Below are 15531 nucleotides of genomic sequence, written 5' to 3'. Positions count from 1 at the left end.
TTAGAAATATGTGTCTCTGGAATGTATAAATCTTTTATAAATTTAGATATCTGAAAAATTTAAATAAGGCAGGGCAAAAAAAAAAAAAAAAAGAGGGAAGAGAATTCAAAAGAAACACCAAGCTTCCTAGCCACATCCAGCTTCTGGAGCTCTGGAAATGTTGCAGACAACTTTTTGGCTGTGCTTCTCTCATTAGTAATGCATGGTAACTCCTGACCAGAGCCTGTATTAGTTACACTTACACGAGACCTGCAAGGCTTATTGCTCTTTTGGACTGAATCAACCCTTTATAACATTCATGGATAGTGACATGGAAAGAAATTTTGCCATGTCATGATGCTTTGAAAGATTTTTCAAGCAGTTGTCATTTCACGTTTGTGTGTTTTGAAACTTGTGCTAATTAAAACTGCTGCCCTTTCTACCTTTTATTAAAATGAAAAAAAACTTTTAAGTTCAAACTTACAATAATGTTCTTGTAGAACGTACCACTACATTGTTTTATTGACAAATATATTAAAGTATTCAACAAACATTTTAAATAAGAGACATTCATTTCCATTAAATAAATTACCTGGATTTTAACTACCTAGTGGAAGCAAATGAGTTTTTTTCCTTGTAACATTTTGATAGTGTCACAAAAGAAAACTGCCCAGAAGTTTATAATTTTTTTTAAATAAAATGTGTTTTAAAATCTCATAGATAACAGAAAGAGAAAAACTGTTGGTGCAGGGGCATAAGTTTTTAGGAATTTTTTTCCATCCTCTTGACTATATTCTTCATCAAAATCTAATGTAAACAAAGGAAAGACACTACCTCATCTAGCCTAGCCCTAGAACTACACTAATCTTCCCTTCAAATTAATTGCAGATTTAAAAAAAAATCTGTATATCAAAACATGTACATTAATAATCCAAACAACCACTTGATCATAGTACTGTGCCTTCCCTTCTTCCTATCCCTTCCATAGCCAATTTAGTGTTTGTCATTATGTCTTAATTTAACCCAGGGTCAAACCGTGCAAACGCACACTACTGCATAGTATTCACTGACATACCATTCTTGCTGATTATAAATTCCTCAGTGTAAAAGATGAAGGATGAAATCTTGGCCCAATGAAATCAATAGGAGTTTTGCCACTGACTTCAATGGGGCCAGGATTTCACCAATTACCTTTTATTTTTATGTAAAGCATCATTTAGGTTTATGGTGTGTGCGTCACAATAAAGAATACTGATGATTTCTGTACATATACATCAAGAAAATATGGTATTTACTGAGAAATTGTTACAAAGTATACTTATAGGGACCTAAAAAATAATTTGCTTTGTTCTGGGGTTTTGTTTTTGTTTGTTTTTTATTGATTACAAGCAACACACAAACGATTGTTGTAACTGAATGGTATAATTGTACAGTGATAATGTATTTAAGTACACCAATAGACAGATTAGAAAAACATATTTTCCTTTTAAAAAAAAAATTACTTTGTGCTTTTGACAATACCATGATTAGCCAGTTTCCCCTGAGGCTCTTTCACACAGGGGCAGATTTAAAAATAAATAAAGAAAAAGAAAATGTTTTAGTAAAACCATAAGAATTGGCACTGGGACCCCAGGGCAGGTGTACTACTTGAAACTACCTTTAACTCATTGTTTACAGATGAATTAGGGTGGTCTTTTTGTGCCTTTGACATGTTTAAAAGATGAAGCCAACAGCTTCCTCAAAACAAACTGGAGAATAACCAATCAGATTTCCACCCCAACCAATGCTGTATTGAGCCCATCAATGCAGCCCCCATTGCATGCCCCCTCCCCAAAAGTAACAACATGCAACATGTCTCTAAACTCATGCTGGAAGGCTATTTTAGACCCAAGTGACTTCAGAAGTTGAGGGCCTTGCATGGAAGTTGTCCTACCAGCAGTTCCCTTTCTTTTATCCATCTAGCTTGAGTGCCTTCGCTGACTGAGAGAGATGCAGTATTTCAAAAAGTCAGGCCTCAAGCCGCTTAAAGCTTTATAGTTCAAATTCACTACCTTAAATTTGACACAGAAACGAACAGGAAGCCAGTGCAGCAGCTAGAGCACTGGTGTTATGTACGGCTGGAAAAATGTATCAGTTACTAAACGGGCTGCCCTGTTGTACACCTGCTTCTCTGTCCAGGTTGATTTAAGCTGTAGCCCCATTTAGAGTGCATTACAGTAATCTAATCTCTATAGATGACTCTTAGCAATGAATATAACTTTTGAAAAACAAACTCCATGATGTATTTCTCCACATTTTGGTATTTTATAAAATGTATAGTAAAAAGTCATTTTAAGCATTCTGCTTATCTGTCCATTTTGTCTCATTTAGCCCATTTACTTCTTATCTTCTAGAGGAATCAATGAAAATATTTCCCAGTGCAAAATCATCTTCCCTACAACCCTTCCCACATCTCACCCCTCCAACTGAAGACCTTGCCTTGGTGTCCTGGACTTTGCAGGCAAGAACTGTACATGGTGTTTTCTAAGACACATCAGTGGTATATTTTGATTGATCAAAGGGATAATTTTTGAGTAACATATGCTCCAACACTGACTGAAAATCAGCCAGGATGAGTAAGAGAGTAGGTTGTTATCTGTGCCTTTGCACCTCTGCTCACTGTCAAGATGGGAGCCACTTAGTGTGAATGATGAATGGACTCCTGTCTATTAAGAGCTGGACTGAGACCTCCCATTAATTTCACAGATCACCAAAAGGAGTTAATAGATGGCAATGACTTTTGATCATTACCAGCCTGGTACGGACCCAAGCCAACAATGCAGAGGTGAGAGGCTCCAAATTCTATTACCAATTCCCGAGCCATCTGGTCCTCTACATCAATTATTTTGGCCTTGTAAATATATTCATCTTTCCTTTCTTCATCTCTTACAAAAACAGAGATGTAAAGATAATCTGACCTCAGATTCTGCCATTCCCAAGCCCATACTTTAAATTATATATAAATGCATCATACTTGCATAGCTCCCCGGACATAGAAATATTTCTATTACCTTATTTTAACATAAAGTAACACATTAAATAGTGTCTGTTTAGAATTAAACCTAATCAGCCACCTAAAAATTATTCTGTAATTATTATGTAAGTGAGATGACTGGAGTATTTGGTGCATATCAATACCTTCATGATTTGGTAGTTTTCTGAAGCTACTGTGAAATTATCTACTGAAAGAAGGGCCAATTCTTATGAATATAAAGTACCTCTGTAACAAAACATACCACTGTATATTATAAAATATAACTAATATCAGGGGTGAAAGTTGGGAGAGAGGTCATCATGTATCAGTCTTTCACTCTTCTTCCTCTCCACTTTCATTTCTATTCTCCTCTTCTCACATCACTATTCCTATGTTGGCAATTCCTTTTTGCCGTTACTTCAGAGCCAGGCATTTTGGTATTGATTCTTTCTCACCATCCCTTGTCCCCACCACAGTCTGATTCTCAGGGATTCTTTTAATTCTGTACACTCTTACCCAAAGATTATTTTTCCCACCACTACAACTCTGAAAATATGAGGAGACTTCTTTAATTTGAAGCTTTCATTTACTGAGTTTTAACACTCATTTGGAAAAGAAGAAGGCCTAGACATAACTTCTTTTCGTGTTGTGTACACACCAGTGACTCTGTCCTGAAAGTCTCATGGAACATCAACTGGGTAACCAATAACTGACTGATAACCAATGTATGAAGTTATTCTTACTGTTGTTTAGATGCTATTTAATGTGTCCAGCATTTAGTGCTAGAAAAAGACATGTTAATATCATACTTTACAGTACAGTGTATCTAGTTTCCTTTGTATTATTTCTTTGTCCTTGCAAAAGCAGTGAAGACAGGTGAATAATATAAAAGAACCTAGAAATATTAGAAATACAGAAAGAACACAACAAAATTAGATTAATCTTGAAATAATGCAAAGTGAGAAATATTCCAGAACACACATACTTATTTGGACTGAGAAACTTAGAAAGCAATAGTGCTAAAAAGAGAATAGGAAATCATACTAGAAAACATGTTAGACATTAGTTTGCAATGTGTTATAGCTGCAAAAAGGCCCATGCAGGGTAGGCCTTCAAAACACAAACATAACAAGGCATATAGCAGCAAAGCAATAATCCTCCTCTCTACGATTCTAATACACCTGCACCCGTAAAACTGCATTCATGTCTGGCAACTATATTACCAGAAAGACAGAGAAATTTGAGGAAACAAAGAGCAACAAAAGTCACTAGTGAAATAGGGGGATGACAGATAAGGTAAGGTCGTAACAGTCCAACAAGCATCCAAGGAAGGAAAGGAATTACTCAGCGAGGTAGACTGTGGTACAAGAGTCATGGGATTAAAATTAAGAAACGGGAAGGGGGGGAAAGGGGGAGAAATTAAGTTGAATTGGAGGAATTACATTCAGACGATTAAATGAATTTGCCTGCATAAGGGAATAAGTAGAAGCCCCATTACTTGGGACCTTTGAAAAATCAAGGGGGGGGGGGGGAAAAAAGCCCACGAGAACACATATGTTAGGTAACCATCCTGCATTTTGGCAGGGAGACAAATTGAACGAATTAATAGGTGTTCTCTATCTAGACTTTCTACTATTAGAAATGACGTTAATTTAAGATATAAATTCTGTATTTAAAAGTTTGTTGGCTGACTTCAACTATACAAAATTAACAGCCTCATTTAATAAACTTTTTATAACCATTTATAATCTATGTAGGTATTACAGTCAAGCACAATTTATCTCAATGACTCCAAAACCATAACAGCAAGGAGGGTCTTCAGCTTCTTTAAGGACTGTGCAGCATAAAAGGGCAATCTGGTCAGTGAGGATACACCAGGCCAGAGCCACACTGGTACAGCTACTCCCAATTTCGGCTCTCCCTACGTTGTTGATGCCAGTGGCACATGGAACTTTTCAGAGCTTGCACCACACCCACGGTTGGTAAGTCCCAATGTCAGGTGGACAGACTAGGCAGGATCCACATTTGCACAGCAGCTTCCAGTCCCTACCCTGCCTCCCAAGCTTAATGCTCCTGCAGCTAGTGAGTCCTGGGGTGGGGTTTGGGCCAAGCTGGAACCAGACCATCTCCAATTTCCAGTTCAGCACCTCTGCTGCTGGGGGACCCCTTTCTGGTCTTACACATCTTGTTGCTGATAAGGGCTAGTTGAGGAGGGGCAGGCTATGCAAGAGCTGAGCTGGTAAAGTTGCTCCTATCACTATTGATGGTAGAAGAATCCTTTTCACCACTCATCCCCCTACTGAAGGTAATTGGCAGGAGAGAGAATAAATAGGAAAAACAGAGTTCTCACTACTACATCCTATTTCCACTGTGCTCTCATGCACTTAGCTCACACCAATTTACTTGTATTTCAGAAAATAAAACCACTCTCCCCCCATCAAGTAACATTTACATTTTACATCTTATTAACAAAAATCAAACAGTTTGACGTGACATCATTGCAGAGATTAACAGGACATTTTCATGAGATCAAAATCCACTTTAGAAAACATTTTGATTCACTTTTGTTGTGGTTAAGGGCTTCTCTGTTTGAAGAAATGCCATGGAGGCAGTATGCTCTGCACTGCCATATAATATATCCAGGTTTCATTCCCCATCTCTGCGTTCAAAAACTCAGGCCTAGAAAGGGGAAGGCAGAGTTTTTATGGCCCAGGAGCTAGAATAGCTCATCATTCATCATCAACCTGATCACAAGAAGAAACCTGGATGAGCTCCAGTGTTCTAACCAGCCAATACTGCATCCCTAGATGGGGTGATGAGAAGTTTCACAGGTCAAAGGAGACTGGGAGGAAAGAGAAGCCAGAGAACATCCCACAAGAGAGATCAGTCAGAACAATAATAAACCATAATAAAACTTCTAAAGTGAAATTAGGCATATCGTTCATTTGCTGCAGGACAAAAAAAAAAAAAAAAAAAAACCTCTGGCAAACAAGTTGCCAGTGGGTCACAGTAGATCTGCAAAAAGGAAACAAAAATGGGCTTGTTGCTTTCCTGTATTCCTCCTCCTTTCTTTCTGATGTGAGGAAAGAATAACAGTTTGATTTTTCAGTTGCATTGAATTTGAAATTCAGGTCTTATCCACTCTGGAACACACAACTGTGACTGAAAAATTAGTTATCAACAGAGATTGAAAGCTGAGCAAATGAGAGCAGGACTTATCATTCCGGTTTAGAAGTTTTGTTCAATTTATGCTAATACTATAATATTAATGACTACATTTATGAAAAAGGAAATCTTAATTAACAAGATCACTCCCTTACACTAAAATATTTTAAGCTCATTCTCAGACATCCATGAGCTCCCCAAGCAGCAACAAGGAAGACCAGACTGCAGATATTTTTAAGGTTAAAAAAAAAAAAAAAAAAAAAAAAAAAAAAAAAAAACGCTGCAAGCACTCAATACAAGAAGAGCAAAAGTCCAATGTTTTTAAAAAATCCTTTACAGATCATCTCCAACACCCCAATTAGCAAAGGAAGTGGGTTTAGCTGTTGGTGGGAAGGAATCATTACAATGCAGGACCATGGAGGCTACAGTACAAAGAAAGAATTTTGGAAGATACCCCTCAAAAAGCCCCCAGTTGTCTAATGGGGGAGAAAATAGTATCTTGCTTAAACTGTGATATGGTCAAGAATCGAGTCTCTCTATTGGTCAGCCTATGGTGTTTTCCATTCCTGTCCAAAATGGTTTCCTGCTGCGTATACAAAGCAGTTATTCTCATCATGACCCAGAGCTGCTCCCATGCGTCAGGCCTCTACTCAGTATTTGAGCACCCGTTTGTCACGTGATTTTTGCTGGTCACTTGTGACTGATGTCCCAGCTCTTTTGTTGGCAGCAGCTAGTTCTTTTTCATTTAAGGCTTCCTCATCATTCACCCGCCCTCTTTATCTTTTTCCTCTCAATATCTACGTAAATAGATGCAACTTCTCTCCCTAGCATCTCCACGATTTTCTCCTCTCATACACTGCACACACCTCAACCTTTTCAGACTACTGTACCCCTTTCAGGAGTATGATTTGTCTTGCGTAACCTCACGTTTCACCTCATTTAAAAGCTACATGCTTACAAAATAAGACATAAAAATACAAGTGTCACAGCCTGTTATTACTGAAAAATTGCTTACTTTCTCATGTTTACCATGTAATTATAAAATAAATTAATGGGAATATAAATATTGTACTTCATTTCAGGATATAGTATATAGAGCAGTAGAAACAAATCATTTTATGAAATTATAGTTTGTACAGACTTTGCTAGGGCCTTTTATGTTGCTTGTTGTAAAACTAGGCAAATATCTAGACGAGTTGCTGTACCCCCGGAAGACATCTTGAGTACCCAAAGGGGTACACATACCCCTGGTTGAAAATCGCTAATCTAGATCTCCCTCCAAATTACTCCCCATGTGTCTGCTTTTAGTCAATCTCAGATCTTACACATGTACTTCCAAGGCTTGGAATTGCCTCCCCAATCTTGAGAGACAGGAAACATGTCTGTCCTCCAAACTGATAACTCAGGGGGCTTTGTAAATCACATATCATTCTTACCTGCACCCCTTTGTGTCTGATCTGTTATGGGTGTATTACATGTGCCCAAATTAGTATCAAAGCACCTCAGAGTAAGGACCTTTTTCTCATTTTCAGAGCATTGTGCAACCCTTTCAATGTTCAGTATTTCTGAAGCATTGTAAGTAATTATATTTAAGCATTTTTTAGCTTGAATGATGGACATATGAAAGCTTTTGTGATTTTTGGAAAAAATCAAGTTTTCTAGTCTTGAATATAAATGTAAAAATTCACATAGCACAAGGGTATTTTAAGAAGTCTGCTACTGCACTTCAACATGCATACTATAGATTTGTCAACAGAGAAGGAAACCTACTCCTCTTGCTCCAAAACAGCAATACAGCTTTGTAGCATTTGGTCAGGGTTTGGGGGAGGGCTGAGATAAGATCTTTTGGTTTCCCAGGGTTAACAATTTTAGAAGCTATGCTGCTAGATTTGTTAGTGGTTTGTCAAGGGTGCATGGAGCACAGTATGGGGAGTTTATTGTTTGAAACAAAGAAAAAAAATGTGTATCTAACAGCAGCAAAGTGCTTTTCTTTATTTCTAGATACCAGCACTTCCCCTGTGCTTTTTTTAAGGTCAGTTCTCTTATATTAATAAAATATTTAACTACCGAAGGACTCCCAACCCTAAAAAAAAACAGTTATCCAATATAAACCAAATACTAGATTTAGAAACTTGAAATATTTATTAACTTTTCCCCATATTTATTGCAAGATACAAGGGTAAAGAACAATTTTAACGGTAAGACTTCTGGTAGCGTGCACGGGCACCAGGTCCACCAAACTTCTTGGACTCGCAACGACGAGGATCTGCAACCAGTAAGGTCCTATCATACTGGATTAAGATGTCCTTGATTTCCTTCTTGGAAGCTTCATCAACATCTGAAAAAAGATCATATTTGTGACTAACATTTCTATACCGCCATCTATTACTGTTCTACGTATAGCACTTAATGTCTGAAGCTAAACACTTCAAAAAGGCTAGTAAAACAAAATCAAAACAATCAACTTACACTTCTGATAATAAGCCACCAATGCTTTGGAAATAGACTGACGAATTGCTGTTGAGGAAAGAGACAAGTTAACAATAATATCCAATAAATTCAGGTTTACATAGAAAACATGGCAAAGGTTTGGGGAGGGGTTGGCAGAAATTAATTTGACAAATGAAAAATAGTTATAAGTGTAATGATAAAACCACATCAAACCATTTTGTGTCATACACCTTCCACCTCAAGCCACACCCTTTAATCAAAAACTGACTTTAAAATAATGTCCGGATGGTTAACTAAAACAGATGAAGATTTGGGTTAATACATCTACTTGCTTACTGTGCCTCTTCTGAGCCATATCATTTTAATGAATTTTCAGGCCTTAACTAGCAGCAGCACGTTAACACTTCTGAAAAGCAATTTATGTTCTATTTTGCCCAATGTGTATAAGTTACAAGTTAAATTCTGATTCTAGGATTTTTATTTGAGCAATTTTATCTGAGACAAATAACTGCTTGACTTTGCAGTGCAGTTAGAAAACGCTGTTTAACCTCATCCCAAAATCCAATTTATGACCAATCACACATAATCATTTATATAGCCCTGGAAGAGGGAAATGCTAATGCCAGTTTCATTCAGATCATTTCCATAAAGATCATTCATGTGTATAAATGAGAGCAGGTGATACAGATATAGTTCAAGATACACCCATTAAACTGGTATTTGTAATAGCCAAAGCTTTAAACTGTAGATGGTGTTTATTCCCCAAGATAAAAAATATTTATAATTTATTAATAAGTAGTTTAATCTATTCCAGCCCATACTAAAGATCTTGTACAAGAGTCGTACCGTAGATTTGTGCTACATGGCCGCCACCCTTAACACGGACTCTGATGTCAACACCAGCAAAGCGTTCCTTGCCCAGGAGAAGAACAGGTTCAAGCAACTAAGAAATAGACATAAAAATTGTATTAAATTAGGAGAACATATTTATAATCAAGAGGCAGCAATCAGTGTTTTGAGCAAGGTTTCTAAGCATGGATTTATAAAATGTTTGGTGCTACGAGCCTTGAATTTACAATGCACACACTAAGGTAATTAAATAAAAACCACTGAGGCAACGTGGCCTAGTCACTAGTGGATAAGAGCAGAGACCTGGGTTCTTGTCACAACTCTGCTGCTGGATGACGTTAGGCAAGTCACTTTGCCTTCCCGTGCCTCAGTTTCCCCATTTGTAAATGGGAGCAATGATACTTTGTACAGTGCTTTGAGGTTAACTGATGAGTCAAACTAGGTAATATTAAACTTGATGAAGTTAGATCTAAGGAAGATTAACACATGTATGCTTTGCTCCCATCAACACTAATAAGAATAAATGAATTGAGAAAATACATCAGAGTAAAATTGAGAAAAACACCTAAATGATACAAAAGCTCAAATCCCATTTTGCAAAGTGACTTGAGTGAGGATACACTTCTAAGCTTTTATTATTTAACCTGAGTACTCAACTCCAAAAATCTAAAATTGTATACAAAACTTACAAATAGTCAAGCTACAGCTAACAGCCTACATGGCCACTAAAAAAAGAGATGGCTAGTGTAGGGGTTGGCAAACTACTGCCCGGGGGCCGCATCCAGCCCTTCAGACATTTTAATCGGGTCCTCAAGCTCCCGCCTGGGAGCGGCTTGGGGGCTTGCCCTGCTCCATGTGTGCCGGGGCTCCCAGAAGCAGTGGTATGTCTCCCCTCTGACTCCTATGTGTAGGGGAAGCCAGGGGGCTCCGCACGCTGCCCCCGCCCAAGCATCACCTCTGCAGCTCCCATTGGCTGGGAACCACAACCCCCTGCCCCAGCCCAAAGCCTCCTCCCCCACCCTGAACTCCTCATTTCTGGCCCCACCCCAGAGCCCGCACTCCAACCCCCAATTTCGTGAACATTCATGGCCCGCCATACGATTTCCATACCCAGATGTGGCCCTCAGGCCAAAGAGTTTGCCCGCCCCGATCTACTGTACGTCATCATGGCAACAAGAAACTCTTCTGCTCTTCCATATATATAGTACATAAACATAGAATAATGTCCAAAGAAAACCAATAAAGTGCTTACTTTGTACTGCAGGGTTCTAGGCTCAATCATTTCCAGGGGTCTTCCATTCACTTTAATGAGACCATTTCCTCTCTTGCAGTGAGCAACAGCGGTAGCTGTTTTCTAAAAAAGCAAGCATATATGAGTAAAGCATTTGTATACTATTAACTGTGCACCAACTCCTTTACAGACTAGCATACAGTGCTATCAGTCTAGATTATGACACTCAAGATTTCAAAAAGCAGGTTTCATTTAAAGCAAAGCCACTGCTGCAAGCCACTGAAACATACTAGGTCAGATGAGGACTTAAAATAAAAAAAATATATAGGCGAGTCAGCTTTGCTGAAAACACACAAAATTTGCTCTACACGTGGGAAGTGTGATGACTACCAGCAATCAGGCCTCCTAGATCATGGAGGGAGCAGGAGAGGCCCAGAGACCGAGCCATTACCTTCACCGTCTGCCATCCCTGCAAGTCATGCCGTGGAGAAGGCTTTTTACAGTGTTACCTGTGTGTGATCGGGGGGCGGGGAGAGCAGGGGCACTGGAACAATTTGTATAGTGGGGGCGCTGAGAGCCATTGACCCACATTGTAAACCCTGTACATGATGGAAACTACTTCAAGTCGGGGGCGCTGCCGTACCCCCACTTCCAACACCTATGGGGGCTGTGGGTGGGTGTAGCAGGGAGGCTGTTGTGCGCACTACGGGGTGTTGCAGCTCGCGCCTATCGCAGCCGCCTGGCTCCCAGCGCGATGACGGGTTCGGCCGATGGCGCGGTGCCCCCACGGCTACATCCCGGGCAGCTCCGCGGCGGGAGCCCCGGGCCGGGTTACCGGCCACCCCGCGGGGCTGGGCCCGGGCGAGACACGTGGAGGCCCCTGCGGCTCCCGGGCCGCCGCGGAGCGCACAGGCCGCAGCTGCCGGGCCAGGGAGCGCGGCCTGGTCCCGGGGGCGCTGCCGCCCGCTCGCTCGCTCACCTTCCGCCCGAAGACCTGGACGCTCTGCAGGGGCCCCTTGGCCGGCATGGCTCCTCCTGCAACAGACAGACACGGCGGTGAGCGGCGCGCGGCCCAGCGGGAGGGGGGAGGGGGGAGGGGCGCGGAGCTGCCGAAAACTCACCTTCCGCCAGCGACAGCAGCAGCAAAAGAGAGAGCGGGGCCTCCGGAGCCGCTTCTCAGGGGCAGCCCAGCCGCAAAGCGCAGCCTGACTTCCGGCCGCGCGAGACGGCTCCCTCCCGCCGCGCTTTACGGCTGCCCGAAGGAAGGGGGACAGGAGTCTCGGAAGCGGTGGGGCGGGGCTGAGAGAGCTGCCGGGAAGAGGCTGGTGCAGGGCGCGATCGTCACCTCTAGCGCGTCCCCCAGTGTCCCTCTTCGCCGCCCCCCCCGCCCCAGCTGCTCCCCCAGTCCCAGCACCAGCCTCCCAGCATCTCACAATCCCAGCTCCAGTCCCCAGCTGCTCCCCCAGTCCCAGCACCAGCCTCCCAGCATCTCACAATCCCAGCTCCAGTCCCCAGCTGCTCCCCCAGTCCCAGCACCAGCTCCCCAGCGGCCCCCGCACCAGCACCTCACAATCCCAGCTCCAGTCCCCAGCTGCTCCCCAAGTCCCAGCACCAGCTCCCCAGTGACCCCAGCACCAGCCTCCCAGCATCTCACAATCCCAGCTGCAATCCCCAACTGCACCCCCAGCCCAGTGGCCCCCACTCCCAGCATTTCTCTATGTCCCCCAGTTAGGGATGTAAATACCGTTTTAAAAGTTAATAGTTTAAACTGTTAAAAGATTTGGTTTAAACGGTTAACCGATTTAGCAGCTGGGGCCAATCCCGCCAGCGCAGCTGGGGCTGGGGCTGCTCTGGCCAGTGTGGCTGCTGGGGCCCGCCGGTCCAAGGGTTAATGGTTAAGCGTTAAGACTAATGGTTAACATTTTACATCCCTACCTCCAATCCCAGCATCAGCTCCCCCTTCTCCCCCTCCAGCATCTTCCAATCCCACCATTTTCCCCAGTGTCAGTGTCTTCCATTCCCAGCACCAGCCTCGCAGTGTCCCCTAATCCTAGGGTTCCAGACCTTCTCCCTTCTCTCCAGCACCAGCTCTCTCATGTCCTACAGTCCCCTGACTCACCAAACGTCTCAGTCAATCCCCGTTGTCCAATGCTCAGAGCCATAATAAAGATAAAGGCTATAAGGTAAATCTATGTAATAACTGGGTATTGCTGTACAATAAGGTTCTAGGATTGTCACTGCGTGTCACCCTGACGCCTCGGATGACTGTTGAGTCACTGTGAAATGATGGAAACCGCTACAAGCATGGATGAGTGAGATCTTTCTGTTGAGTATCACCAGGTTCAGTCTTCACTGGGATTCGTGGTCTGTTACCATCCAATTTTTAAGTTCTCCGTGCTCTTTTATTTTTTTACACTTTATGAATTACTGCTGTACAACAGCATAGGCTTTCACCTATGTTATCATTAAACTAACCCAAATAATCCACTAAACAGTACTGACTAGTGTTACACAGCGACAGCAGCTCCTCAGACCCATCCAAGGTTTTCTCTGCCTGGGCCCTTTCACGCAATGGGTCCTTTTCTAAATACGTTTTTTTTTAAAAAAGCTTTTGGTTAAAAGGAGGCTTTCACTTCCAGCATGGTTTCCCCATTACAAAGAGGGAATTTTACTGGAATCAGTGGGATCTCTCCCATCTGGATACATTTTTTCATGTGCCTCAGTCTATTTGTAGGTGCTATTTGTAGGTGCTGTTTTCTAGGTATCTATACCATAGTATCTGAGCATGATAAGGAGTAACCACTACCAAGGTGGTGAGTAAAATATAAAACCGTCCCAAGACCTCTAGTCTCTGAGTAAAAATGGCTTATCTACATGGAACAGCTTTCAAGATTGTGTCCTATATCAACACAAAAACTTGGTGCAAAGTAGAATTAAATGCTTAATCTAAAACAAATGGCACTATCACCCAAAGTATTTCACTTAATACTTAACCTTAGCCAATGTGAGTTGAAAAGCACCCCAGACACTTAGAACCACTCCTTCTGAGCTTGGCTCTTGGTGCAGTGGCATATGGTCCTTTTAAGTTTAAATTTTTCTACTGATTTTGTAGTGTAATGTTTTGTAATTATTTCTGTTCATTTATTTTGTTTACTACTTTAACTTTGTGGCTAAGGATCAGACAGGCCTGTTTCAAAGGAAATAACGTTTCTGTAAATATAAGCTTGACAGACATTGAAAATAGAGGAAGTTCCAAGTTCTTTAAAGTTTGTGCACAGTGTGAGAGATTTTCTCCTAACTTTGAAACTCTCCTCTTGTATGAGTTCATTTTGCTAAATGGAACAAAAAGACATTTGACAAACAAAAGAATCCAGGTGCCACCTAGAGGCTATTTAGTGCACTTCTTATAAAGGAATGCTGCTAAGATGGGCATGGTGAATATTAAAAGAGCACTGCATTAGTTAACCTGTGATGACCTGTGTTCAAATGCTTCAGACCAAATCATGGAAAAAACCCACAGATGTCTGAATTTTATCATATTTGGTATCAGCTCAAAAGTGGTGTTCTGAGGAGTTGTTGGGAAATGATAATGCTTCCTTGGGTAAGTTCTGAGATATCCAAATTATTATTTATATTGTAGTATCACCTAGAAGCCCCAGCACAATGGATCCATGTTTAAGTGCTGCACAAACATAACAAAAAGATGGTCCCTGCCCCAAAGAACCTAGCATGGTGGGGTCCTGGTCCATGAGTAGGGCTCCTAGGTGCTGTGGTAACACAGATAATAAATAAGAGTGAAAAACCCTCATGCCAATAATAATGAGTATGAAGACATTTCTTCTATATGAAATCCATGTGTATGCAGATTGAATGAATACGTATTTCTGAAACAGATTTTTGTTGACAGTCGATACTTTTATTTATACATTTAATTTGTCATTAAACAACCAAACCTTCTGCCTGTAAATAAATATATTGAATAGTCCTAAACCAGTACAATTGAATAGTCCTAATCCCTTTTAGCCCCCAAACATTTGAGGGTTTCCACATGTGCCTAATTTTACGCACATTACATAGTTCCATTCAAGTAAAACGCACTACTCACAGTGCATAGAGTTAAGCACATTTAAGTCTTTGCGTAGCTGGGGTCTTAAATGTGACCTGCAAAAGGATTTCCTTTAGATGCCCAACAACTTTATAAATACATTCCCAACCTGTATTGGGTGGATCCCTCTCTACGCCAACGCAATTCTCAATGCAAATCAGGGCTTAAGTATTAAATAATCAATTAAATAGGGGCATTCAAGTGCATTATTAGCATAAGACTTCCTTTATTTTGCTTTTGCAGATCCTGTGACATTCATTCCCACTCACATAGTCATCTCCTGCTGCAAGTCTCTGCCAACAGTCTAGAAATGCCACTAAAATTCATGCTACAGATATGGTTTATAAAGTTGACTATCTGCCTTTCCATATTCTGTTAGAAAAGTAAAGCGGTAATTAGCACACAGTTGGACATTTAATAGTGATTCTAGAAAGAACTGGGTTTGGGGTTTTCTTTTGTTTGTTTCTTTTTTTCTCCATTTCTGGCCCATACAAATCTTGGAATAGAAGCTAGAAGCTATTTAATTTAGAAGCTTATGCTTCAGGGAGTAGAGTATGTAACATCAGAGAGAGAAAATTATGTCACAAATAACCATGTTCACAGAGATCATGGGGGGAAAAGTTCCCAGTGAGAAGCAGAGGAGAAAATAGAGATGAATGGCAAGATAGAGAAAAAGGTTCCAGACTAGGGAAGGTGTTGCAGTTCAGAAAATCAATGCATACAAAATCTCTTCTGATA

At 41.1% G+C, this 15531-nt stretch overlaps 1 protein-coding gene across 1 annotated transcript; it reads right to left on the bottom strand.

Annotated features, from left to right (window-relative positions):
- Window positions 1–8276: 8276 nt before the first annotated feature.
- On the bottom strand, window positions 8277–11845 carry RPS16 (ribosomal protein S16). Its single transcript, XM_054016201.1, has 6 exons — window positions 11810–11845; window positions 11668–11723; window positions 10710–10811; window positions 9455–9551; window positions 8627–8674; window positions 8277–8495 (listed from the first exon to the last, which is right to left on the bottom strand). Exons 2-6 carry the CDS (start codon window positions 11713–11715, stop codon window positions 8350–8352), a joined length of 441 nt encoding a protein of 146 aa, XP_053872176.1. The 5' UTR covers window positions 11716–11723; window positions 11810–11845; the 3' UTR covers window positions 8277–8349.
- Window positions 11846–15531: the final 3686 nt, after the last annotated feature.

This window comes from Malaclemys terrapin, chromosome 1 (genome assembly GCF_027887155.1).
Source record: "Malaclemys terrapin pileata isolate rMalTer1 chromosome 1, rMalTer1.hap1, whole genome shotgun sequence".
Lineage (NCBI taxonomy): Eukaryota > Metazoa > Chordata > Testudines > Emydidae > Malaclemys > Malaclemys terrapin.
The sequence above is the reverse complement of the archived record's forward strand: the minus strand, read 5'-3'. Positions and strand labels throughout refer to the sequence as shown.